General features: G+C 35.4%; 2 protein-coding genes across 2 annotated transcripts in view; one reads left to right on the top strand and one right to left on the bottom strand.

Moving 5' to 3' along the window:
* The window catches only part of LOC100377887 (NADPH oxidase 2-like), a 58,210-nt gene extending 55,629 nt beyond the window's left edge, over positions 1-2,581 (top strand). Inside the window, exon 14 of the mRNA XM_085505370.1 lies at positions 2,243-2,581. Coding sequence (XP_085361496.1) covers positions 2,243-2,369 — 127 coding nt within the window. The 3' untranslated portion in view covers positions 2,370-2,581. The remainder of the gene's footprint in view (positions 1-2,242) is intronic.
* Positions 2,582-4,376: 1,795 nt separating this feature from the next.
* The window catches only part of LOC102809312 (uncharacterized), a 77,880-nt gene continuing 55,053 nt past the window's right edge, over positions 4,377-27,203 (bottom strand). Inside the window, exons 2-5 of the mRNA XM_078012668.2 lie at positions 16,306-16,393; positions 15,425-15,534; positions 11,741-11,875; positions 4,377-6,898 (exon numbers count right to left, since the gene is read on the bottom strand). Coding sequence (XP_077868794.1) covers positions 6,740-6,898; positions 11,741-11,875; positions 15,425-15,534; positions 16,306-16,393 — 492 coding nt within the window. The 3' untranslated portion in view covers positions 4,377-6,739. The remainder of the gene's footprint in view (positions 6,899-11,740; positions 11,876-15,424; positions 15,535-16,305; positions 16,394-27,203) is intronic.

The following is a 27,203-nucleotide window of genomic DNA, read 5'->3' as shown; positions in this document are numbered from 1 at the left end:
AGGTGGTTGGGAGTCAGTATGTTGAGGACTACAGGTGGTTGGGAGTCAATATGTTGAGGACAACAGGTGGTTGGGAGTCAGTATGTCGAGGACTACAGGTGGTTGGGAGTCAGTATGTTAAGGACAACAGGTGGTTGGGAATCAGTATGTTGAGGACTACAGGTGGTTGGTTGTCAGTATGTTGAGGACCACAGCTGGTTGGGAGTCAGTATGTCGAGGACTACAGGTGGTTGGGAGTCAGTATTTTAAGGACAACATGTGGTTGGGAATCAGTATGTTGAGAACTACAGGTGGTTGGGAGTCAGTATGTTGAGGACTACAGGTGGTTGGGCTTCAGTATGTTGAGGACCACAGGTGGTTGGGAGTCAGTATGTTGAGGACTACAGGTGGTTGGAAGTCAGTATGTTGAGGACAACAGGTGGTTGGGAGTCAGTATGTTGGGAACAACAGGTGGTTGGGGGTCAGTATGTTGAGGACAACAAGTGGTTGGGAGTCATCTTGTTGACGACCACATGTGGTTAGGAGTCTGTATGTTGAGGACTACAGGTGGTTGGAAGTCAGTATGTTGAGGACAACTGGTGGTTGGGCGTCAGTATGTTGAGGACAACAGGTGGTTGGGAGTCAGTATGTTGAGGACTACAGGTGGTTGGGAGTCAGTATGTTGAGGACTACAGGTGATTGGGAGTCAGTATGTCGAGGACTACAGGTGGTTGGGAGTCAGTATGTTAAGGACAACAGGTGGTTGGGAATCAGTATGTTGAGGACTACAGGTGGTTGGGTGTCAGTATGTTGAGGACCACAGCTGGTTGGGAGTCAGTATGTTGAGGACTACAGGTGGTTGGGAGTCAGTATGTTAAGGACAACATGTGGTTGGGAATCAGTATGTTGAGAACTACAGGTGGTTGGGAGTCAGTATGTTGAGGACTACAGGTGGTTGGGCTTCAGTATGTTGAGGACCACAGGTGGTTGGGAGTCAGTATGTTGAGGACTACAGGTGGTTGGAAGTCAGTATGTTGAGGACAACAGGTGGTTGGGAGTCAGTATGTTGAGGACTACAGGTGGTTAGGAGTCAGTATGTTGAGGACTACAGGTGGTTAGGAGTCAGTATGTTGAGGACCACAGGTGGTTGGGAGTCAGTATGTTGAGGACAACAGGTGGTTGGGAGTCAGTATGTTGAGGACTACAGGTGGTTTGGGGTTAGTATGTTGAGGACAACAGGTGGTTGGAAGTCAGTATGTTGAGGACAACAGGTGGTTGGCAGTCAGTTTGTTGAGGACCACATGTGGTTAGGAGTCTGTATGTTGAGGACCACAGGTGGCTGGGAGTCAGTATGTTGAGGACTACAGGTGGTTTGGAGTCAGTATGTAGAGGACTACGGGTGGTTGGGAGTCAGTATGTCGAGGACTACAGGTGGTTGGGAGTCAGTATGTTAAGGACAACAGGTGGTTGGGAATCAGTATGTTGAGGACTACAGGTGGTTGGGTGTCAGTATGTTGAGGACCACAGGTGGTTGGGAGTCAGTATGTCGAGGACTACAGGTGGTTGGGAGTCAGTATGTTAAGGACAACAGGTGGTTGGGAATCAGTATGTTGAGGACAACAGGTGGTTGGGGGTCAGTATATTGAGGACAACAGGTGGTTGGGGGTCAGTATGTTGAGGATCACAGGTGGTTGGGGGTCAATATGTTGAGGACCACAGGTGGTTGGAAGTCAGTATGTTGAGGACAACAGGTGGTTGGGAGTCAGTATGTTGAGGAGAACAGGTGGTTGGGAGTCAGTATGTTGAGGACCACAGGTGGTTGGAAGTCAGTATGTTGAGGACAACAGGTGGTTGGAAGTCAGTATGTTGAGGACAACAGGTAGTTGGGAGTCAGTTTGTTGAGGACCACACGTGGTTAGGAGTCTGTATGTTGAGGAACACAGGTGGTTGGAAGTCAGTATGTTGAGGAAAACAGGTGGTTTGGAGTCAGTATTTACAAGACATGGTCAATTTTATTCACAATAGGTTCTAAAATATACATCATTTTATGCACATATTGTTGACAAACAACATTTTGACATGTCATCAACCCTTTTCCAGACTTCACTTGGAAAAAAAAAATGTCCTCAAGCATGTATTCTTACTTACCTTCTGAATTTGATAGATCATATTATTTGAATGACCAATATAGAAATATGAAGCTATTTATTTAAAAAATCATATTTAGAGCATTTGATATTAATACTGTTTTCTTTTTTTTCAGTGTTAATATTGGTGTCTTTTTCTGTGGACCTAAATCCTTATCCACAGTGCTGCATAAAAAGTGCAATCAGTATTCCTCTATCAAGACAGAAAGTGCAAAGTTTCACTACAACAAAGAGAATTTTTAACTAAATTGACTGTTTTGTTGATTTATTGACAGTAGTTGATTTTAAGCAGTGTAAGTATTTAACAGGGTTACACATTGTTAGTTTGATATTCATTTGTTTAATGAAAATGTCTGATGTCTTTCAGTCATTTTGGAAATTGAGGAAATCGCCTATACTAATAGTATGTATTCTTGTTAGCTCTGCTGTTGACTTTGTCTATCAGAACTTAACATATGAACAATTGACCTTCGGCGTATGTTGCCGTTGCAGTCGTTCGTGTCAACTTTTTACTTTTTCGACTTCTACTTTAAAACTACAAGCCTAAATGCTTCGATACTTGGTATATAAGTACCTCGCATAGACCTCTCTAAGATTTGTTCATTTTATGATGATATCTTTAATTCTTTAATTTTGGTGAATATTTTTGTAATTTTTGGTAAAAAGTGATATTTTCGCCGTCTTGTTGAAAACCGCAAGTCCAATTGCTTTGATATTACATATATAGGTACTACATGTGGACTTCTCTTACATTTGTTCATTTCGTGATGGTATCTTTAATTCTCTAATTTTAGTGAATATTTTTGTAATTTTTGGTAAAAAGTGATATTTTCAACTTCATTTTAAAAAACGCGAGTCTGATTACTTTTATATTTAATATATAGGTACTACATGTGAACCTCTTTCAGATTTGTTAATTTCGTTGTAATATCTTCAATAATTCAATTTTGATGATTATTTTTGTCATTTTTGGTGAAAAGTGATAGTTTTGAATTCTTGTTGAAAACAGCAATTCTGGTTGCTTTGATACTATAGATATTATTCATTTTCTAATGATATCTTCAGTTCTTTAATTGAAATGTGCATTGCTATCTCATCCGACAAGCCTTGTATCTTTCCACTGTCATATAGTACAGTAATTTATTGTGATATATATTGCCATTTGTCTTGCCAATCAGCTACCAAGACAAAACAAAATTTCATTGCTAGCAAAAGAGAGAATTGTCTTTAATGTTGAGAATTTATATTATATGTTTCTCTATGCCTAGAACATGTTTAATGTCTTATTTTTTATAAACATTGCATTAATTTAAATTAAATATAATACCGGTAATTTAAATATAACCTATTGTGTTTTCTATTTTATTGTTACACAGTTCCTTGCTTATTTTAGATGATCCACTCAATTACAGTTGTGTGAAAAGTCTGGTAACTGCTACCCACACTTGCATAGTTTGTCTTTCTTCTTATCACAACTATTGTGATGTCATCAAAGCTTCAGACATATCATATAAGTGAAGTCATAAATACAATTCATTGCAGGCATCTAGTATGGGAATTATCAAGTAAAGATTTCTCTGAAAAGTGCTGATGAAGGATTAATTTGGTTAAAATAATCACTTCCTAACTGTAAAAAGATTTACAGTTTTGTCCTATGCAATACAGTTAATGCAACATTAAATCAATCAACAATGAATTCCCCACACCCACACACACGTCTTACCGTTGTTGTAACAGCAAACTTTTAATATGGTTGCAATAAGAATTTGATTAAAAAGTGTAGGGTTGCGTTTTAATTTGAGTTTGATTAAACTCAATTACAATGCAATTCAACATAGAATTGTGTTTTAATTAAGTTTAATTAAATAAAAGTTGAATATCCTGTGACTTAACATAGAAATGTTTGCGAAGCTTAGGTTTAGTAATGTGGGAAGGTATGGTACAATTATATTAATATAAATTGAACCATATCTTCCCCCTTTACTAAACCTAAGCTATGCAAAACTGACTTAAATTTGATTAAATATTAATATAATAATTATGAAAATAGTGAGGGTTGTCACATTGTAGGTTCTGTCCAAAGTCGGTGTAAAGTTAAAATGAAGTCGTCACAATGTTGGTACCATACACACACACCCACACACCCTGATTCAGTCATAACAACAATCGTCATTCACAGATATTTCACTCGAAACAAAAGAATTCAATTATGTGTTCTGCGGACCAATCAAAAATGAGCTGTTTTAAACATAGCTGTAACACAGTTTATTCTGACACCAATATGTTTACATTTCTGGTTTGTTGTCAGACTGTAATCAGACAGTAATGTTGGGTATTGACTAAATATACAATTACAAAATTGTGAACCACGTACAATTATGTACAGTATTGTGTGAACACATTGACATCATTATATGTTGAAGAAATAAACATTATGTACATAAAAAGAATATTTACATGTAAGGAATAATTGTGTATGAAAAATAGGACATCATTAAACATGTTTCAATAAACTAGTTCTACAGAGATTTTCCCACATTTTCAGAAGTTTGGCAACATGGTGTTAGAAATCAAATAAACATTAAATATCCCATTTAACGCTTCATAGCTTTATCTGATTGATAGTGAGGAAAAGTGGGTAATTATGACTGTCATGACATTGTTCATTTTGATTAACAATGAGTCACAAATCATTGGGAAATATGCCAAAGATATATACAAGTCGCAATTTAGGGCTCAATGTTAGAAGAATATTAACCATACAAATAGCTACACAACTGTTTTGTGTAGAGTACAATAAAACCAGTAGAAGCATTTTCACTGATAATATAGAGCTGCCATGGAAATGCCATGGATAAGAGAGCCCTACAAATAAATTGTAATTAATGCTGTATTTCAAATATACAAGGTATTCTGTTTAACATACTAATATTCAGGTGCACATTATCAGGAAATGCATTACAGATGAAATGTGGATAATTGTACAAAAAAAATCCTAAGGTTAATCATAGATTAATGATCTGTCTATCATTATCTTGATTTACAAACTATCTACTAATGAGTTTTCAATTCGTAGTTAGACTTCATTGTACTATCATAGTCGTCATAGTGACCTAGTCCATCTAATATAATGTAGTGTGTGTACCGTAGTATGTCCATTTTCAAAAACTCTATGCTTTAGTTTAACGGGCCAACCTGAGCCAATCAGGAAACCTGATCCTGTTTTTCATGAACATGAAAGGATTTTCCACCATAGCTTGATAACTAAAATAGTTATGCTCGAAATTGTTAAGACGAGTTGAGTGGAGAAATGAAATGGTTTTTTTTACAAAATGTGTATCCATTACAGTTTTTTTTTGAAAGAAATATTCCCCACTACCAGATATCTCAAAAGTTGCGGACAAACAAAGAAGGACACTTCATTGTTGCCAAATAAGATCATTGTAAGGATAAGTACTTTGCATTTGTAACAAAAGTATGCATACTTGACATGCCTGCTGGTTATTAATTTATTTGACAGAATCGCTAGGCACCTAGCCCGTATTACACAGCCAGATAAATCGATCAGTGCTATTTATTATTAATATTTTCTCAATATTTCATCGCCACAAGCAGAAGTAGCAGTGAAAAATCGGTAAAAATGTATAATAAATAAAACTGATCGATTTATTTGGAATTTTAGCTCTCAAGTGACTGTGTCTCATTTCTTTCATTTCCCAATGGGCAAAAATCAATCATTGTTAAATCTAATAGACAAATTCAAAATACAAACATATATATTTTACTGGAGTCAGTGAACGGAATAATTTATTACGTATATATGTTGTTAAAGCTATTTTTAAATGGCAGCCTGCAATCCACTGTGTATTATTTTGAAATGTACCAATTACTAAATTTGCATATGCTAACCGTGAAGCTAATTATTGTCTTAGGAGAGATGGGGTAAGGTAACAAAGAATCATACCTGAAACGCACACACCCAAAATACATCAATACATCATCCATTTAGACAACTAATTTCAAAATAGTGTACTATACAACGGCCACCACTAAACAGCGATTTCGTATCTTCTCATAAGTGAAGTCAAAACTTGGTTTTCTATAAAACACTAAACCGAAAATGTATTGAAGGCAATTTAAAGAAATACGTGTCATTAAGGTCTAGACTGATATACCTAATGCTAATACCAATTAAATTTAACTTAAGTTGACGATGAATTTTATTAAATTAATGGTATTTTAAATAGATATAGTTTAATTAAATGCCATTTCTATAAGAGATTTAAATTGATATTATATTGCATTCCTATATAGGATAGCAATTTAGTCTAAAATCGTAATTCGCAAATCGCGTTTAGTGATGACCATATATGAGTGACTGGCACAAAAAAGGCTAAATTGAACCATCTGTAGACACATTGCATGTAACGAGTCTTTCACGCCAACACGAGACTGGACGCATTACAAGGCATCACTCTAAATGCCAGCATTTTATACGCGAGACATAATGTTTGCTGTAAGACGTGATATTGAATGACATTGACTTCAAGCATTCATTTTCTAGCAGTACAGTACAGACACAATGAATGACAATGACTTCAATCATTCATTCCTTAGCAGTACAATCCCTCGGTAAAATATGCATATAAGTCTTCTCTTGTGTCAAGCCACGCTTTCGTTGAAGCTTCGAATACCTGCCTCACGTTACGTCCATATTTTGCTGAACATTCGAAAAACGCGTATGCACCAAACCTGGCAGCTAGACGTTCGACCTGTAAGATAGGAACATATTAATTGTGTCATTGACTTGCCTGAAGTACACGTGTCCTTTCGGAAGTATACCGACAACACGATTACTAAACAGTAACCGTGACCGACTATCCGATCGAGTATAGCTAAATCGTCTGTTACTATACAAAGGGTGCGACATTGGCTAATCTTAGTTACATGCATTCGAGGGAGACGGCATGGTTTTCTAATCAACATTCACAAAACAGTTGTGATCGGGAAATAATTGCTTGGATGTTTTATAATTAATAGTACACCGTACATAATTTTAACTTACGGAGAAATATATGGGATAAACTTAAGTATTGTTTGTGACATCTCCCATACTTCATTTCACTAGAGAATGTATGTTAGTGAGATGTTGAGTGAGATTGATATACATGTATCTTCTGGGCAATCACCCTTGACAATAGGGCGTCATGGCGTTATACGCGTGATTGGAAGTTTGGATTCTACTGTGTGGTGAATAGCGGGAGCTAGAAACGCAATATGCGCGACGGAGTTCTGACAATGCATGGTGTGATGGTTCATTAATGGTTTGACCCGCGTGACAAAGTACAGGAAAACTTTCACGGGCTCATGGATTGCGAGGCTAAGCACAATTGTGGTGTCAAATTTGGGTTTACTTACTAAGTATAATAAAAGTTGAAAATTTGAAAAGGAAATTCTAAAGCTCAGCGATGGATGATACATAACTGAAACTCGATGTATATCATATAGTAGCAATAAGTCATTTCTTCAGATTTATCGATATACCACTCCGATTGGCGATTTATTCGGGAATCTATATAATTAAAATTAAATGTTTGTTTGTGACAATGCCAATATTGGTTTAAAAACAAACTATTGTTATTTTGAAATGTAATAGAAAAGCTTATCTAACCTATGCAATATCGCATCTGTGCGGTATTGTAAATATATTCTAACCTATGCAATATCGCATCTGTGCGGTATTGTAGATATATTCTAACCTATGCAATATCGCATCTGTACAGTATTGTAGATATATTCTAACCTATGCAATATCGCATCTGTGCGGTATTGTAAATATATTCTAACCTATGCAATATCGCACCTGTGCGGTATTGTAAATATATTCTAACCTATGCAATATCGCATCTGTGCGGTATTGTAAATATATTCTAACCTATGCAATATCGCATCTGTGCAGTATTGTATATATATTCTAACCTATGCAACATCGCATCTGTACAGTATTGTATATATATATTATAACCTATGCAATATCGCATCTGTGCAGTATTGTAAATATATTTTAACCTATGCAATATCGCATCTGTGCGGTATTGTAAATATATTCTAACCTATGCAATATCGCATCTGTGCAGTATTGTAAATAATTTATATTCTAACCTATGCAATATCGCATATGTGCAGTATTGTATATATTTATATTCTAACCTATGCAATATCGCATCTGTGCAGTATTGTAAATATATTCTAACCTATGCAATATTGCATCTGTGCAGTATTGTAGATATATTCTAACCTATGCAATATCGCATATGTGCGGTATTGTAAATATATTCTAACCTATGCAATATCGCATCTGTGCAGTATTGTAAATATATTATAACCTATGCAATATCGCATCTGTGCAGTATTGTAAATATATTTTAACCTATGCAATATCGCATCTGTGCGGTATTGTAAATATATTCTAACCTATGCAATATCGCATCTGTGCAGTATTGTAAATAATTTATATTCTAACCTATGCAATATCGCATATGTGCAGTATTGTATATATTTATATTCTAACCTATGCAATATCGCATCTGTGCAGTATTGTAAATATATTCTAACCTATGCAATATTGCATCTGTGCAGTATTGTAGATATATTCTAACCTATGCAATATCGCATATGTGCGGTATTGTAAATATATTCTAACCTATGCAATATCGCATCTGTGCAGTATTGTAAATATATTCTAACCTATGCAATAACGCATCTGTGCAGTATTGTAGATATATTCTAACCTATGCAATATTGCATCTGTGCAGTATTGTAGATATATTCTAACCTATGCAATATCGCATATGTGCGGTATTGTAAATATATTCTAACCTATGCAATATCGCATCTGTGCGGTATTGTAAATATATTCTAACCTATGCAATATCGCATCTGTGCAGTATTGTAGATATATTCTAACCTATGCAATATCGCATATGTGCGGTATTGTAAATATATTCTAACCTATGCAATATCGCATATGTGCCGTATTGTAAATATATTCTAACCTATGCAATATCGCATCTGTGCAGTATTGTAGATATATTCTAACCTATGCAATATCGCATCAGTGCAGTATTGTAAATATATTCTAACCTGTGCAATATCGCATCTGTGCGGTATTGTAAATATATTCTAACCTATGCAATATCGCATATGTGCCGTATTGTAAATATATTCTAACCTATGCAATATCGCATCTGTGCAGTATTGTAGATATATTCTAACCTATGCAATATCGAATCTGTGCAGTATTGTATATATATTCCAACCTATGCAATGTCGCATCTGTGCAGTATTGTAGATATATTCTAACCTATGCAATATCGCATCTGTACAGTATTGTGTATATATTCTAACCTATGCAATATCGCATCTGTGCAGTATTGCAGATATATTCTAACCTATGCAATATCGCATCTGTGCAGTATTGTAGATATATTCTAACCTATGCAATATCGCATCTGTGCAGTATTGTATATATATATATTCTAACCTATGCAATATCGCATCTGTGCAGTATTGTAGATATATTCTAATCTATGCAATATCGTATCTGTGCAGTATTGTATATATATTCAAACCTATGCAATATCGCATCTGTGCAGTATTGTATATATATTCTAACCTATGCAATATCGCATCTGTGCAGTATTGTAGATATATTCTAATCTATGCAATATCGCATCTCTGCAGTATTGTATATATATTCTAACCTATGCAATATCGCATCTGTGCAGTATTGTAGATATATTCTAATCTATGCAATATCGTATCTGTGCAGTATTGTATATATATTCAAACCTATGCAATATCGCATCTGTGCAGTATTGTATATATATTCTAACCTATGCAATATCGCATCTGTGCAGTATTGTGTATATAATCTAACCTATGCAATATCGCATCTGTGCACTATTGTAGATATATTCTAACCTATGCAATATCGCATCTGTGCAGTATTGTATATATATTCTAACCTATGCAATATCGCATCTGTGCAGTATTGTGTATATAATCTAACCTATGCAATATCGCATCTGTGCAGTATTGTGTATATATTCTAACCTATGCAATATCGCATCTGTGCAGTATTGTATATATATTCTAACCTATGCAATATCGCATCTGTGCAGTATTGTATATATATATTCTAACCTATGCAATATCGCATCTGTGCACTATTGTAGATATATTCTAACCTATGCAATATCGCATCTGTGCAGTATTGTGTATATATTCTAACCTATGCAATATCGCATCTGTGCAGTATTGTAGATATATTCTAATCTATGCAATATCGTATCTGTGCAGTATTGTGTATATAATCTAAACTATGCAATATCGCATCTGTGCAGTATTGTGTATATATTCTAACCTATGCAATATCGCATCTGTGCAGTATTGTATATATATATTCTAACCTATGCAATATCGCATCTGTGCAGTATTGTATATATATTCTAACCTATGCAATATCGCATCTGTGCAGTATTGTATATATATATTCTAACCTATGCAATATCGCGTCTGTGCAATATTGTGTATATAATCTAACCTATGCAATATCGCATCTATGCAGTATTGTAGATATATTCTAACCTATTCAATATCGCATCTGTGCAGTATTGTGTATATATTCTAACCTATGCAATATCGCATCTGTGCAGTATTGTATATATATTCTAACCTATGCAATATCGCATCTGTGCAGTATTGTAGATATATTCTAACCTATGCAATATCGCATCTGTGCAGTATTGTGTATATATTCTAACCTATGCAATATCGCATCTGTGCAGTATTGTAGATATATTCTAATGTATGCAATATCGTATCTGTGCAGTATTGTATATATATTCAAACCTATGCAATATCGCATCTGTGCAGTATTGTATATATATTCTAACCTATGCAATATCGCATCTGTGCAGTATTGTAGATATATTCTAACCTATGCAATATCGCATCTGCGCAGTATTGTAGATATATTCTAACCTATGCAATATCGCATCTGTGCAGTATTGTAGATATATTCTAACCTTTGCAATATTGCATCTGTGCAGTTTTGTAGAAATATTCTAACCTTTGCACAATATCGCATCTGTGCAGAATTTTAGAAGATGTTTAGTTTCTGGAGCGTTGAAAACAAGCCATGAAGTATTCAAATGCTTAAATTTCAAGTTTATAATTTATGTTTATGATTTGCATTTTAATTTCATATATGACATTCCAACATCATCGGACACGATCATACTTTTTCCGAAATAAGATAGCGAACTTAGTGAGCATCATTTGTGCTCGGCATGCTAGTTGTCATTTACTGCATTCCCCTTTATCCCTAAACATTTGGTGTTTTTTGTTATTGATCACCATCAATGCTCCACACTAAATATATGGTTGTTCCGTCCATTATTTTAGTATTGGCAACAAACTTGCATTAAAGTGTGGGTAGTATTTCCCCATGCGAACTACAACATCACCCACAATGCATTAATTGACAATATATATACACATATGAATTATGCATAACTATACTAAGCTACAAGTAATATTTAGTTAGATACCTCTTTGATGCTGACCAAATCTAATGCTTTCTTATGAAGATCATTGTTATGTAGTATTTGTCTCAAATCCGCTTTACAACCAACTAAAATAAAGGGTATATCTTCGCCACATTTGCTTCTTATCTCGGGTAACCACTGGGGAATAGAGAAGAGAAAATAAACATGAATGCCATTGTCGCTGTCACGTTCGATATGGTTGATATTGGCAGTGAATGAGATAGAACCTATCAACGGGAAATGTTTCACTGAACAATTTTGAAACTTAGACACAAGCTATAATACTGACCGATAATTGAAAAGGACTAATAATCATTGCGAATAGAAAACATCGGCACTTGACATGAAAATGACAATCATATAATTGCTATTCCCTGATTGGTTCTCAATTACCTGAAATGTAATATATATGTTATCGTTTATTCCGTAGATGAGCGCCATCTTTATATAATATGACCCATTATGTCCCTCATAATGTCGGGAATAGTTATTTCAAAATTTTTGTATTTATGGAAAACTGATTTATTTGGTCATTCTTTTCACACATCTTAGAATAATTAAATTCTTGATGACTCAGTTCATGGAGCTATAATGAGTGACTAAATCCATGCACAGTTGTTTAATGTTTGTTTTGCTTACGATTCCTAGCCTGTTCGAGACACATGTAAACCATAGTACTTGTTGCTGTTCAACACTTCATCGCATACTTGGTATTTGCGAAACGATATCCACCCACGACGTTTCTCATTAACACTATAATTCGTGTTAACAGAACATTTCATTGTATCCACCAAAACATCGCCATGTTCTCTGGTGCGTTATGTGCAGCTGTCGAATCTTGGGTCACCGTGCGTATTATGAAGCGAAACCTTTAATAAGTTTCATGAAAATACCCAAGTGGGTGTTCACCATTCAACATTCATATATATATCGTTTATTACATTGTTAAGGTCCTTCTAGCGTCAACTGACTACTATAGATTCGACAATGAATGCATTATATGTTTGTACGTCTGTCCTCCTACTATATAGTATTGCATGTTTCAAGGTATAGTTTTAATTAATACAATGACTCGCCATCGTATAATATAGCACCCCAAGTGTGCACGCTGTGAATCCCATGCCTGATATACTAAAATACTGTCTAATTGAATTGAAATTTATCATTATTCATCGACAAGTTGTCTGCAATTGATTCAACTCTTTCTTCATTAGATATAATCACATTTAGTTTACCACACTTTGTATAATATGTTTTATTTTTAAATCAAGTATTCACACCACAAGTTAACAATTATAGCGAATTAACATCCACCATGATGTAAGTCTTATGGGAATATAAATACAGACACTCCTAGTCTCTATATATCACGAATTGTTTCGGTTCGTGATTAAAACACGAGCCAGTTGTCACCTTTTCTATCGGCTCAGTTTACCTAGAGGCATTGTCTTTTATAAATATATTTACAGCCTTTGTCCAATTTAAAAATCGACAATAAAAGAAAGAAGTGTTAGGTGGTCCATGTGCTCTCATGCCTTGCACTATAGCAATTGGCAAGGCCATTGCTTATTAAATGATTCCTTGACCTATGAAATCACCTTCCCAAGTGTTTCCATGGATTTCCCCAGCTTTTCATTGCTACACATAATTACTATATTTAGCCAAGTGTGTGATGTGATAAATCATGCTTGACATATCATATTACAATACTATAATGAACATATGTGACATTGTCTTATAGTTTAAATTAACCTTGCCAATCAAAAAATGTATTTCCAAGAATCGGTTTGAGTTGATTGTATGTCAGAAGGCTTTCAAGAAAACACAATATGAGATACAATTACTTCTGTCAATGTTAACTACTGTGTGGATATTATTGTGTCTACTTTCAACGTAATCACGTTTGGTTTAATATATTAAATGCATGACACTTCCCAATATTCAGTCATTGTAATTTCTAGTATAGCATATTGCTCGACATTAAACAGGCCATCTATCGGGTCAGCTCATTGCTCGGTACAGTAGGCAGACCTCATGTCGGGTCAGCATATTGCCCCGGCCGGGCATATTGCCCAGTACAGTAGGCAGCTCATTTGTCGTGGGTCAGCATATTGCTGGATACATTAGACAGGCCATCTTTCAGGTCAGCTTATTGCCCGGTACAGTAGGCTGACCACCTGTCGGGTCAGTGTATTGCCCGACACATTAGACAGGCCATCTGCGTGTCAGCATATTGTCTGGTCCAGTAAACAGATCACCTGTCGAGACAGCATATTGCCTGGTACAGTAGGCAGGCCACCTGTTGGGTCAGTTTATTGCACGACACATTAAAATTAACAGACCACCTGTTGGTCAGCTTATTGTCCGGTACAGAAGGCAGACCATCTGTCTGGTCAGCTTTTTACCCGATACAGTAGACAAACAACCACAGTTTGAAAATGAAAAGAAAAATATTTGGAATTTGATGACAGTTATTTTAGTTTGACTAATTCCCATCCCCATCGTTCACCTTTCGAAATAAATTACAGCGTTCTTTTTATTTTTCAAAAATGTCAAGATCTGAATATGAGGAGTTTTCCTTGCATTACATGGTAATATAGATTCCAAGTCACGTGTAAATATTTTGTTAATACAAATTATCACATTGAAACAAAATACACTTATGAATTGTTTTAGCTGATTGACCTGATGTCGCCCATAGTTTTAAAGATAGTATAACATTTTAGCTGATTGACCTGATGTCGCCCATAGATTTAAAGATAGTATAACATTTTAGCTGATTGACCTGATGTCGCCCATAGATTTAAAGATAGTATAACATTTTAGCTGATTGACCTGATGTCGCCCATAGATTTAAAGATAGTATAACATTTTAGCTGATTGACCTGATGTCGCCCATAGATTTAAAGATAGTTCCTTATATTCTGACTAGACGTATAACTCTGATATTGTTGTAAATGGGAGTTTTATATTCCCCCAAAGATGGAAACCATTCGAAGGATGTATCTACATGTAACTAAATTCAGTACGTTTAGTAGGAATGTAATAACTGTATACTGTATTCATTCGCTTGGATTCAAAATTCGTCATATTGTTAGATGTCATTAAGATGTATTTTATTTGTACTGATAGATATCTTGATGACATGGCAAACATATGATGTAAAACAATCCATGTCACTGTTTTATATATTAAGAACTCTTAAATTTTAAAGTAAATGCCTACTACTAGAGCCCTTTCTTGTGCAAACAGTTGTATAGCTGATTTTTAAATACCTATTAGATCTTGCCACCCATAAATCACTGGCCTGTGAACTGCGATTAACATTAACTGTGACGTCATGACGATAATGACCCAATTCGAATTAACGTGTCTAAGTTATATCAAATATAGAATGAATTCCGCGCGCTACACTAAAAAGTGAATTGTAAACACAGTATGTGTTAGATTTGAGTAGCCAATAAGAGCATATCAACCACAAAATAGATATTTAACTCGCGACGTGATGTAATTAGTAAAATGGCCAATCAAAACAGATTTGTTTCCTGTTATGTGATATTTACGAAAATGATGATTTTAAATATATTTATTTCACTTGCTTTCAAAACTATGTTGGGGCCTTGACGTAATAATGTACGAATACATGTATGTGTAGTACACACAGATGCGATGAAATGTGTAGTTTACCTTGAACTCTGCGTTCTTAAGCGTCTCTCGTTTTGACACGTCATAGCAAACAACAAACGCGTCTGCATCCGCATACGTCAAATTGCGCATGCTCTCATAGTCTTCCTGACCTGTTGAACGAGATAATATGCACCATGTATTAAAATATTATGATATATGTTTTCAAACCAATACAATTAACATCATTAGAGTAGATTTACATCATTAGAACTGTAGGTGATATCTACACAGCCATTCTTTTGATACATATGCAATTCATACTAAATATGTTACACTTTAAACCATATCTAACATGGATTTTGTGAGCAAACCTTTTACTGGTAATATTTACAAGTTTGAAAATATTCAAGTTACCCCAACCACAATAACTTTGTTAATGACGACGTAAACATCAACTTATCAGACTAAGATTAAGACAATTGTTTACATTTCAGAGACAATCTGTCGTGCATGGTACTTATCATTTCTGGATGATTTGTAGGGGGTTACTCGCACACGCTCGAGTTTATATATGTGTTGTTAATGCTGACGCCACAATATCTAAATAACTTTTATGGATTTTAGTGTCCCGTAAAAAAGTGTATCCGAGTATGTCATCAAATCTGACATTCCTTTCATCCTCGTCCGTTGCCAGTGACGGCTTTCATCCTCGTCCGTTGCCAGTGACGGTGTAATCACTAAATCAGTTTTCCAAATATCCATCAATTACGCCACGATTGGCAAGTACAATTTTTGAAATAGTCGATTTGTGTGTACACGAGGCGGAAACAATGCTCGTCATAACATCGACCTCGAATGATTCAAGTTACTGATGAAATCTAATAGTATGTTTGCAAGATACCATTTAGCAACTACACTTTAGCTAACGATCGTGATCTCACCTGATATATCGTGTAAAGAGAGCGTGATAGTACTTGAGCCTAAGTCAAAGTCAACCACACAGGATTCAAATATTGCAAATTCATGGCCCTGTAGTGTGAACAGAAAAAAATACATTAACATATTTAATGTTGAAACTTTTTTTGAATGACCTATTTATGGGATGACCATAAGAACAACGAACAAAGGAATCCTGTATACAAATTGTAAGACGTTCTGAACACTCTACACTTATTCACATCCTTCTGTCATCTAAATATTCGTGTCCGAGTGTAACAATATACCAATAACTTGAGACGTGATTTGCCCTTGTGGTTTTAGATAACATAATGTCCGGGAAGTTCAATGTGCATGCTCATTTGTGAATCAATATATTCTATGAGAAGTAAATAGTACATGAACGGGAAATCAAAATATGAATATTTTGTTATAATGTTGTTATCTATAGGTATATACTGAAATGACAATGTACATCATAGACCAATACCGCTCTTTTTTGCAAACAGGACGCTGTAAATTACCATCACCAACCATTCATTGAATCATTGCGGATTGAGGCGTTGACAGACTTCTCACTGCGTGCCTTGTCTCTTTTTAGAATAAACGCCATACAGCAATGAAGTGAGTAAAAGCGGAATAAAAATCTGTTTTATTTACACAAAGCATATCTGGTTTGTGTGTGAACAATCCATGCATGTCACGTCTAGTCTGTCGTCTCATTTATCTTTTTCAATTTAATTACACATAATCGCGTTGGTGACTTAATTCTCACGTGGCCACTAAGCTCTGACAATCGTTGTTATTTTTCTCATGTACATGTATGTGTGTGTATACAACTCGTTTAACTGAATTCAGGTATAGCAGCTACAGTAAGATTGGGTCGATTATATGTGTTATACTGTTTTTACTGTTGCCATTTACACACGCTTATTGCTTCACCTTCATTAAATCGTAATGACTCTGTAATGTATAATAACACAAACCTTCATTCTATTTCCCAATATACAAGCGAATCAATCTACTAGATAACACAAGCTAATACTTAACCAGTAAAACCATGTATAATTAATTCATCTTATACAGTATAAGTTACGTGATGTTGTCGTGAACCAGAAGTGTGTGCACTATCAAAAAAGAAAGAAAATGACAGCCATTTGCATATGTAGACTATTATTACAAGTTGATTCGTGAACTAAATTATAATGACACTTTCTGACAATCTTTGTTACTATAAATCAAACAATAAAACTTTACATTAATTGAACATTAAAATATTAACCTAAATATCGAGCTAAAGAATACCTATGTCGATAACTAAAAAAGTAAAAAAAGTAGTAAATAATACTAAAAATTTAGAAGATTTTTGTAGAATTATATTTAATTACAGCCGCGATAAACTAAGCATGGTATGGGGAAACTAAATACTCTTATTATATCGCGTGTGTGTTACGTGTCATGTGAATAGCGTATATGCTAAACCATGTAGAAATCTGAGATAGATGTAGATCAAGTCTAACAACCTCGAGTAATTGATAGTCTATATTAAAGTTGCACAAGAAATAATATAATGTTAAACCACGCATTACTTAATATGTATTCACCCTCTGTCCTATTTATAGTGCATTATTAGATAAACCCATGATTAAATCAATTAGTATGATGTTATTATTATTGCTAAATTTAAATGTCATAATTAGAAGCTACAATGTTTGTAAATTAAGTTATAGTCTCCATAGGTAAATGAAGCTATAATGTGTTCGATTTTGATTCACTAATTAAGCGTATATGCATCAATCATAGTAATTACAATCTATTAAATAAACAGCTGTAACTAATACAATATACATTATATGAGCTATGTGTGATACGACAACGTTCTTATATCAATCTATTATTTCAGGGATAGCAGTTGTATCCCTGAAATAATCGGGCGACACAAATTGAAGCGGGCATTATGTTTAACGTCAGAAACATTCAATGGTTGAGCGGGCAGTAATTTAAGTTATAATGTAAATAACTATACATGATCACATTTCACTTTAAATAGTTCTTAATATTTTGTTCTGATAGCAGGAAGTCTTTTTAGAATGTATGTACACACTGTCCCGATGATTCATTGAACCACTAATGTAATATCATACCTCTTTAGAAGAAAGACAAAAAATCGTATCTGTATCACCGATACACAGTCAGGATACGTGGATGGAATATCTATAGTTCAATTATAGTCGGTGACTGTCTTAAAACTCTTCCTCGTTATATAATTGCTTAGCACAGGACCTAACGAGCTAGTTTCGTTTTTACTGTTACTACCTGACTTCACCCCTTATCCGAAGTCTGAAAAGAGATTATAACTTCACCTCTGTGAAATTCCATCCATTCGTCCATCCGCGCCTTTATCCCGGACCATATCCAAATCTATCAGGTTCATACTGCCTCATACATCATGCATCTTCAGATATTAGTTTCGTGATCTGATTTAAAATGACCGAATGGCGGCCATTTCTAAAAGTTATCAAAATAAAAAAATCTGCCCTTCCGGAACCACATATCGGTCGTGTATAAACAAATTATCGTCAAACTCAAACATACATCGAACATTATAGAATCTTGATGTACGTCACTTTGTTTTGCAGAGGGAATTCAGTATGACCGACTGGCGGTAAATTTGTTTTAATGAAAATCTTCTGTGCTGTACGGAATATTATCAAATTTAGTAACTTGGGGTAATACGCAGTAATGTTATGATTAGCTTAAGTTTTGGGGACATTTCCCTGCATATTAAGTAGATAGTTTGCAGATTATCTCATTTCAGCCGGTGTAGGCAAATTCTCAAAAACTCCCAATGAGACTTTGATCGAATTTGCTATATATTTGTTCTGGATATCTACTGTCTGATAAACATAGCCTCCAATACCATTTCTCCTTCACTGACTGGAATTTTCATTTCCTAGATATGTCATGAAACAGCAATGATTGCAGGTATTCTGTATTCACACGGGAGCTTTGCAAGTTTAACTTTGATATAGATCGGATTCAAAATGGCCGACTGGTGGCCATTTTGTTTGACTTGCATTGGAAACGGACGGGGACTATATAATTCTATGGCTTGCATTGAAAACGGACGGGGACTATATTGTGATATGACTTACATTTAAAACGGGCGGGGACTACACTGAGCTATGGCTTGCATTGAAAAAGGATGAGGACTATATTATGCTATTTCTTGCATTGGAAACGAACGGGGACTATATTATGTCAATGGCTTGTATTGAAAACGGACGGAGACTATATTATGCCATGGCTTGTATTGAAAACGAACGGAGACTATAGTATGTTATAACTTGTATTGAAAACGGACGGAGACTATATTATGCCATGGCTTGTATTGAAAACGGACGGGACTATATTATGCCATGGCTTGTATTGAAAACGGACGGGGACTATATTATGTCATGGCTTGTATTGAAAACGGACGGAGACTATATTATGTCATGGCTTGTATTGAAAACGGACGGGGACTATATTATGCCATGGCTTGCACTGAAAACGGACAGGGACTATAGTATGTTATCACTTGTAGTGAAAACGGACGGGGACTATATTATGCCATGGCTTGCATTGAAAACGGACGGGGACTATAGTATGCTATGACTTACATTGAAAACGAACGGGGACTATAGTATGTTATAACTTGTATTGAAAACGGACGTGGACTATATTATGCCATGGCTTGCATTGAAAACGGACGGGGACTATAGTATGTTATAACTTGTATTGAAAACGGACGTGGACTATATTATGCCATGGCTTGCATTGAAAACGGACGGGGACTATAGTATGCTATAACTTGTAGTGAAAACGGACGTGGACTATATTATGCCATGGCTTGCATTGTAAACGGACGGGGACTATATTATGCCATGGCTTGCACTGAAAACGGACGGGGACTATATTATGCCATGGCTTGCACTGAAAACGGACGGGGACTATAGTATGCTATAACTTGTATTGAAAACGGACGGGGACTATATTACGCCATGGATTGCATTGAAAACGGACGGGGACTATAGTATGTTATAACTTGTATTGAAAACGGACGTGGACTATATTATGCCATGGCTTGCATTGAAAACGGACGGGGACTATAGTATGCTATAACTTGTAGTGAAAACGGACGTGGACTATATTATGCCATGGCTTGCATTGTAAACGGACGGGGACTATATTATGCCATGGCTTGCACTGAAAACGGACGGGGACTATATTATGCCATGGCTTGCACTGAAAACGGACGGGGACTATAGTATGCTATAACTTGTATTGAAAACGGACGGGGACTATATTACGCCATGGATTGCATTGAAAACGGACGGGGACTATAGTATGTTATAACTTGTATTGGAAACGGACGGGGACTATAGTATGATATAACTTGTATTGAAAACGGACGGGGACTATATTATGTTATAACTTGAATTGAAAACGGACGGGGACTATATTACGCCATGGCTTGCATTGAAAACGGACGGGGACTATATTATGTTATAACTTGTATTGAAAACGGACGGGGACTATATTGCGCCATGGCTTGCATTGAAAACGGACGGGGACTATAGTATGTTATAACTTGTATTGAAAACGGACGGGGACTATATTACGCAAGGGCTTGCGTTAAAAACGGACGGGGACTATAGTATGTTATAACTTGTATTGAAAATGGACGGGGACTATATTATACCATGGCTTGCATTGAAAACGGACGGGGACTATATTATGCTATGGCTTGCATTGAAAACGGACGGGACTATATTATGCTATGGCTTGCACTGAAAACGGACGGGGACTATAGTATGCTATGGCTTGCACTGAAAACGGACGGGGACTATAGTATGTTATAACTTGCATTGAAAACGGACGGGGACTATAGTATGTTATAACTTGTATTGAAAACGGACGGGGACTATATTATGCTATGGCTTGCACTGAAAACGGACGGGGACTATATTATGCTATGGCTTGCACTGAAAACGGACGGGGACTATAGTATGTTATAACTTGCATTGAAAACGGACGGGGACTATAGTATGTTATAACTTGTATTGAAAACGGACACGGACTATAGTATGTTATAACTTGCATTGAAAACGGACGGGGACTATAGTATGTTATAACTTGCATTGAAAACGGACGGGGACTATAGTATGTTATAACTTGTATTGAAAACGGACACGGACTATAGTATGTTATAACTTGCATTGAAAACGGACGGGGACTATAGTATTCTATGGCTTGTTGTTGCTGCTGTATATCGCTGACCTTTATACGAACATATCTTATTTCACAAACGAGAAAACCCAGTGATCAGTGGATTTTGTGGTTGTATATAAAGTACGTTTCTGGTATAAAGGATGTAGATTGTTATAAATGCAATAAGTCACGTTTGTAATCCATTAAAAGTTATTTATCATTCTGTGTACGAATCTTCTCCAGCTGTGTTAATAGGAATCACGTTTCTGATTGCCATGATAGAATCACCTTATATTTGATATATTATTAATTGCAATCTAGGCAGCTAGTGAGTTTGAATCTCCCACGTTGAGCTAGTATTCATCACAAACTGCGTGTGGCATACGTATTCTTTGCATGAAGTTGACATTATCTCTACCATGCTACGATATTCACGTTGAAACAGACTCTAATAACATGTGGTTAAACTTGTCGTAATCATCGCAACTGACACGTTTCACATGCAGGAATGTCACCAGGGAACTACATTGATAATTGCGCTGTCGTCGGTTGTTTTTCAGTGTTTCCCTCTGCTTACTGGCAATATAGCTACATGTGTGTAGATGCCTGCGAGTAACACAAAACGTACACGATCTTCTTCTGTATACAAACAACTAAAGGGTGATATTTTATTTCTACTGGGTTGGTTTAACAAACATTTTTGCAAACAAAATGTTTGAGAGAAAATAATAAGTTTAATATGTTGTACAAGTCCCTGGAATACTCATAAATGATTACAGTATATATTCTCAAAGACAAAAAAGAGCATTATAATAATAATCAATGTGTTAATTAAAGAATAATAAACCCCAACTACGTCACATAGGATGGAGAGAAAGGTCCATGGCAAGATAATGCGTGAGACACTTCATGACGTCTACACCCTTTATCCGAATCCATTTTTGTTTTTATAAATCATTTAGTTGAATTTAGTGGCTAGTTAATGAATTGGTCCGACAGAAAAATGACCTGTTATTGTGTAATTACTCGACAGCACCTGGTACGATCGACCCATCAGAACACGCTGCTGCAGCACACGATATTATTAAATAGCACTGTTCAATGCCGCAATATTCGTTAGTGACGTATAACTTTCTTTAGGCAGACACTTCCTATTCTGTGGTCATGAATAAGATTTACATCTAACTATTTAACGATGTAGTTACCGTAGATATTGAACCGACCGCATGAGAAAAACACAGTAATAGTGACATTGGCGGCGGTACGGGGGCAGAGGGGGCCGAAAACAAAATGCCCCCCCCCCCAATCAAGCTGAAACCCTTTGTGTCAGCAAAGCTTGCCCCTCAAAATGCAGGAAATAACATTTCAGAATCTCTAAATTTCAATTTTTTTGAAGAGAAGCATGCCCGGACCCACCTAGGAATGGTGATCATATTTCGCCCCTCTATGCAAAATTTTGTGCCGCCGCCTCTGAGTACACTCGTTACGTTCAGAATCAGATGACGTCATTAAACGGATAACAACCTGCTGCAGAGGTTACATATGACAAAACTAAAACATCTCTGCATCTCGGTTTTCACGAACAAGTTCAAATAAAGTGTGCATACATTAGTCCCTGTCATAGTGGTGTGCTTTCAACATGTTAAAAGTCAATGTTACATGTGAATGCCACCAATCAATGCGTGCTAAGGAATTAATAGAATTTGATGCGTTGTAGCATATCATTATTATTATTAGTGATTCGGTCATCTGCAAAAACTAATATGAAAAATTCATGAAGTATCTTGTAAATATGTCACGTCTTACCTTGTGAATACAAGACTAATATACACTGCATGATCATATTATCGAACTATAACGGAGCAGGCATACGTGGTTTGGCTTATTTGGGAATAATATTCAACCAGGTATTTATAATTTAAAAATTGGCATATGGCATTTATTTAAATTAATTAATGAGTAACTGGATGAATATTTAAAAAAAAATGAAATTTGGCATTGTGATTACTTTCTCAAGTATGTTTGCTGTACGCGAACATCGTCATTTTAGCTTCTGTGACACATATTATTGTATCTACAAAAATATGAGACTTATAATCCGGGGAGGAGTGGATAGTCAAATTCAATCTAGTTATCCATCGAAGCAATAAATTAGGCATCTGATAAATCGTGTATATGACACTCAAATGCAGAGACCAAAATGAATCCTTGATATGATCAGAATCAATTAGCTTTGAAGTAAAAAGCGAATGTCTACAAGAAAATCACTGAAATGTGAACACACGTGGGAAATTAGTTCAAAAACAATCACATCAACAAGTGTTGCATTGATGACACAATGTGATATTATGCGTTATATGCCGAAAATCCCAAGAGATTTGCAAAGCACTGGGGACATCAGCTTCTATTTGAAGTTTCCGCCCAATCAAGTAGAAATTATTTGTTTGGTCTTGAAATAAAAAATCGATATCTTCAAAATGTGTACAAACAATGAATGAAATGCGTGCAACCCCCGGGAAAACATTTACTTGGGTGTCAACGATAACGCAGCGGGGAGTTAGACAATCTGATCAAAATCTGATGTAGTGTACGGGCTTTAATTATTTTGGATATAAACTTATTTTAATTTTATTTTTTATTACTTTTGTTAATGCCTTTTTATTTTACTTTGATTTTGTATTTTTTTTAATTCCGCCCTACCTACATCCGATCCGACGCCTATGTAAGTCCCGTTCAAATCTCGCGTAAGTAACAGCCAATCACAGCCCCACCCCCTTTTATACAGGCTGTTGGTTGCTTACTTTTCAGTGTAGCGATACTCTACGGGCAATCTTTCTGTACATTATATTTTGCCTACTTGAAGAAACCAATAATAGAAAATTGCTAGTATATTTTTATTTACAAAAGAAATTCCACAGCATTTTACAATTTATGTCATTACATTGAATATTTTTTTCACTTCCAACAAATTTAAATGTGTACACTTCCAGATACATCTTCGACAGTCAAGGTTCGTTCATTCAGTCATCGCTTCAATTTTACATCAAACACTGAGCATAATTATATAGAATGGAAGCAAACAAATAAGTAAATTGTAATGATTAGAACACTGTAAACAGCTAACTGATTTTATATTGTATAACGGTCACCGGCCCACGGCATCGACGCAGAAAATTGGAGCAAACAAATATTTCGTGATCAATTGCGATGTTTTCCAAATAAAAAATATTTTATTCCAGTCCAAATCAGCTCAATTACTTTAATAAAGAGTTATTGTATAATGTACAAAATGTTGATACATTTTGAGGAATATTTACAGCTACGGCTTCAATACCGTAGACGATTTTGGCCCAATCGTCAACAAAGCATCGCCCGTCTCCAGGGCAAGCGACTGGAAAAAGACACCGGTGTTCGGTCGAACCGGTGGAAACAAAATCGTCACTCCCAGAATAACTACGCAAAATAACGACCTAAACTCGAGCCACAATATTAACATAAAAATGACATTTGTTGCATTTGACAATGATAAACTTACCCAAAAGCCGTGTTATTCTCGGTCTCTAACGTCGGTTTAATCCGCCATTTTATTTGAGTGTGTTTGCCACCTGACTTTGACGTCATCGTGTGCGCTATAGAAGGAGGTCTGTGATTCGTTGACTAAAATCGTCGATAGTGGGTCTCGTTGAAATCTCGTTACATAGGCATCGGGTCAGATGTAGGTAGGGCGGAATTAAAAAAAAATCACAAAACCCAAATCAAAGTAAAATAATAATAAAACAAGCAGCCTATCGGCTGAGATAGCTCCGCTGTTAGAAATGCACATTTCAATTAACTGAAGACATCATCAGAAAATGAACAATATGTATAGTATCAAAGCAATCGGACTTACAGTTTTTAACAAGAAGTCGAAAATATCACTTTCTACCAAAAATGACTAAAATATTCACCAAAATTAGAGAATTGAAGATATCATCACGAAATGAACAAATCTGAGAAAGGTCTACATGTAGTATCTATATATGTAATATCAATGCAATTGAACTATTGGTTTTTAACAAGAAGTCGAAAATATCACTTTTTACCAAAAATTACAAAAATATTCACCAAAATTAGAGAATTGAAGACATCATCACAAAATGAACAAATCTGAGAGAGGTCCACATGTAGTATCTATATATGTAATATCAAAGCAATCGGACTTGTGGTTTTTAACAAGAAGTCGAAAATATCACTTTTTACCAAAAATGATAAAAATATTCACCAAAATTAGAGAATTAAAGATATCATTACAAAATGAACAATTCTGAGAGAGGTCCACATGTAGTACCTATTTATGTAATATCAAAGCAATTGCACTTGCGGTTTTTAACAAGAAGTCGAAAATATCACTTTTTACCAAAAATGACAAAAATATTCACCAAAATTAGAGAATTAAAGATATCATTACAAAATGAACAAATCTGAGAGAGGTCCATATGTAGTACCTATATATGTAATATCAAAGCAATTGCACTTGCGGTTTTTAACAAGAAGTCGAAAATATCACTTTTTACCAAAAATGACAAAAATATTCACCAAAATTAGAGAATTAAAGATATCATTACAAAATGAACAAATCTGAGAGAGGTACACATGTAGTACCTATATATGTAATATCAAAGCAATTGCACTTGCGGTTTTTAACAAGAAGTCGAAAATATCACTTTTTACCAAAAATGACAAAAATATTCACCAAAATTAGAGAATTGAAGATATCAACATGAAATGAACAAACCTAAGAGAGGTCTACCCAAGGTACATATACACCAAGTATCAAAGCATTCAGGCTTGTAGTTTTCAAGAAGAAGTCGAAAAAGTAAAACATTGACACGGACGACGGACGACGACGACGGACGACGACGGACGACGACGGACAATCACTCATATGATAAGCTCCGCTCGACAAAGTCGACAGCGGAGCTAATAAAAAGGCATTAATAACAAAAGTAATAACAAATAAAATTAAAATAAGTTTATAGGCAAAATAATTAAAGCCCGTACACTACATCAGATTTTAATCAGATTGGGAGTTAGAATGAATGAAGGTAAAACGTAACCATTATGGTATATGTTATTATCTCATTCATTATAAGAATGATAGCATATCATGTATGTTAACACTTAGAACAGTCCAGCTTTAAAATGTTATATTAACCCCTAGAACAGTCCACTTTCTAAATGTTATATTAACCCTTAGAACAGTCCAGTTTTTAAATGTTATATTAACCCCTAGAACAGTCAAGTTTTTAAATGTTATATTAACCCCTAGAACAGTCCAGTTTTTAATGTTATATTAACCCCTAGAACAGTCCAGTTTCTAATGTGATATTAACCCCTAGAACAGTCAAGTTTCTAAATGTTATATTAACCCCTAGAACAGTCCAGTTTTTAATGTTATATTAACCCCTAGAACAGTCCAGTTTCTAATGTTATATTAACCCCTAGAACAGTCAAGTTTTTAAATGTTATATTAACCCCTAGAAAAGTCCAGTTTCTAAATGTTATATTAACCCTTAGAACAGTCCAGTTTTTAATGTTATATTAACCCCTAGAACAGTCCAGTTTCTAAATGTTATATTAACCCTTAGAACATTCCAGTTTCTAAATGTTA

Source organism: Saccoglossus kowalevskii, chromosome 11 (assembly GCF_978046115.1).
Source record: "Saccoglossus kowalevskii chromosome 11, keSacKowa6.1, whole genome shotgun sequence".
NCBI lineage: Eukaryota > Metazoa > Hemichordata > Enteropneusta > Harrimaniidae > Saccoglossus > Saccoglossus kowalevskii.
Note: the sequence above shows the minus strand (reverse complement) of the source record. Positions and strands in the feature narration are given on the sequence as shown.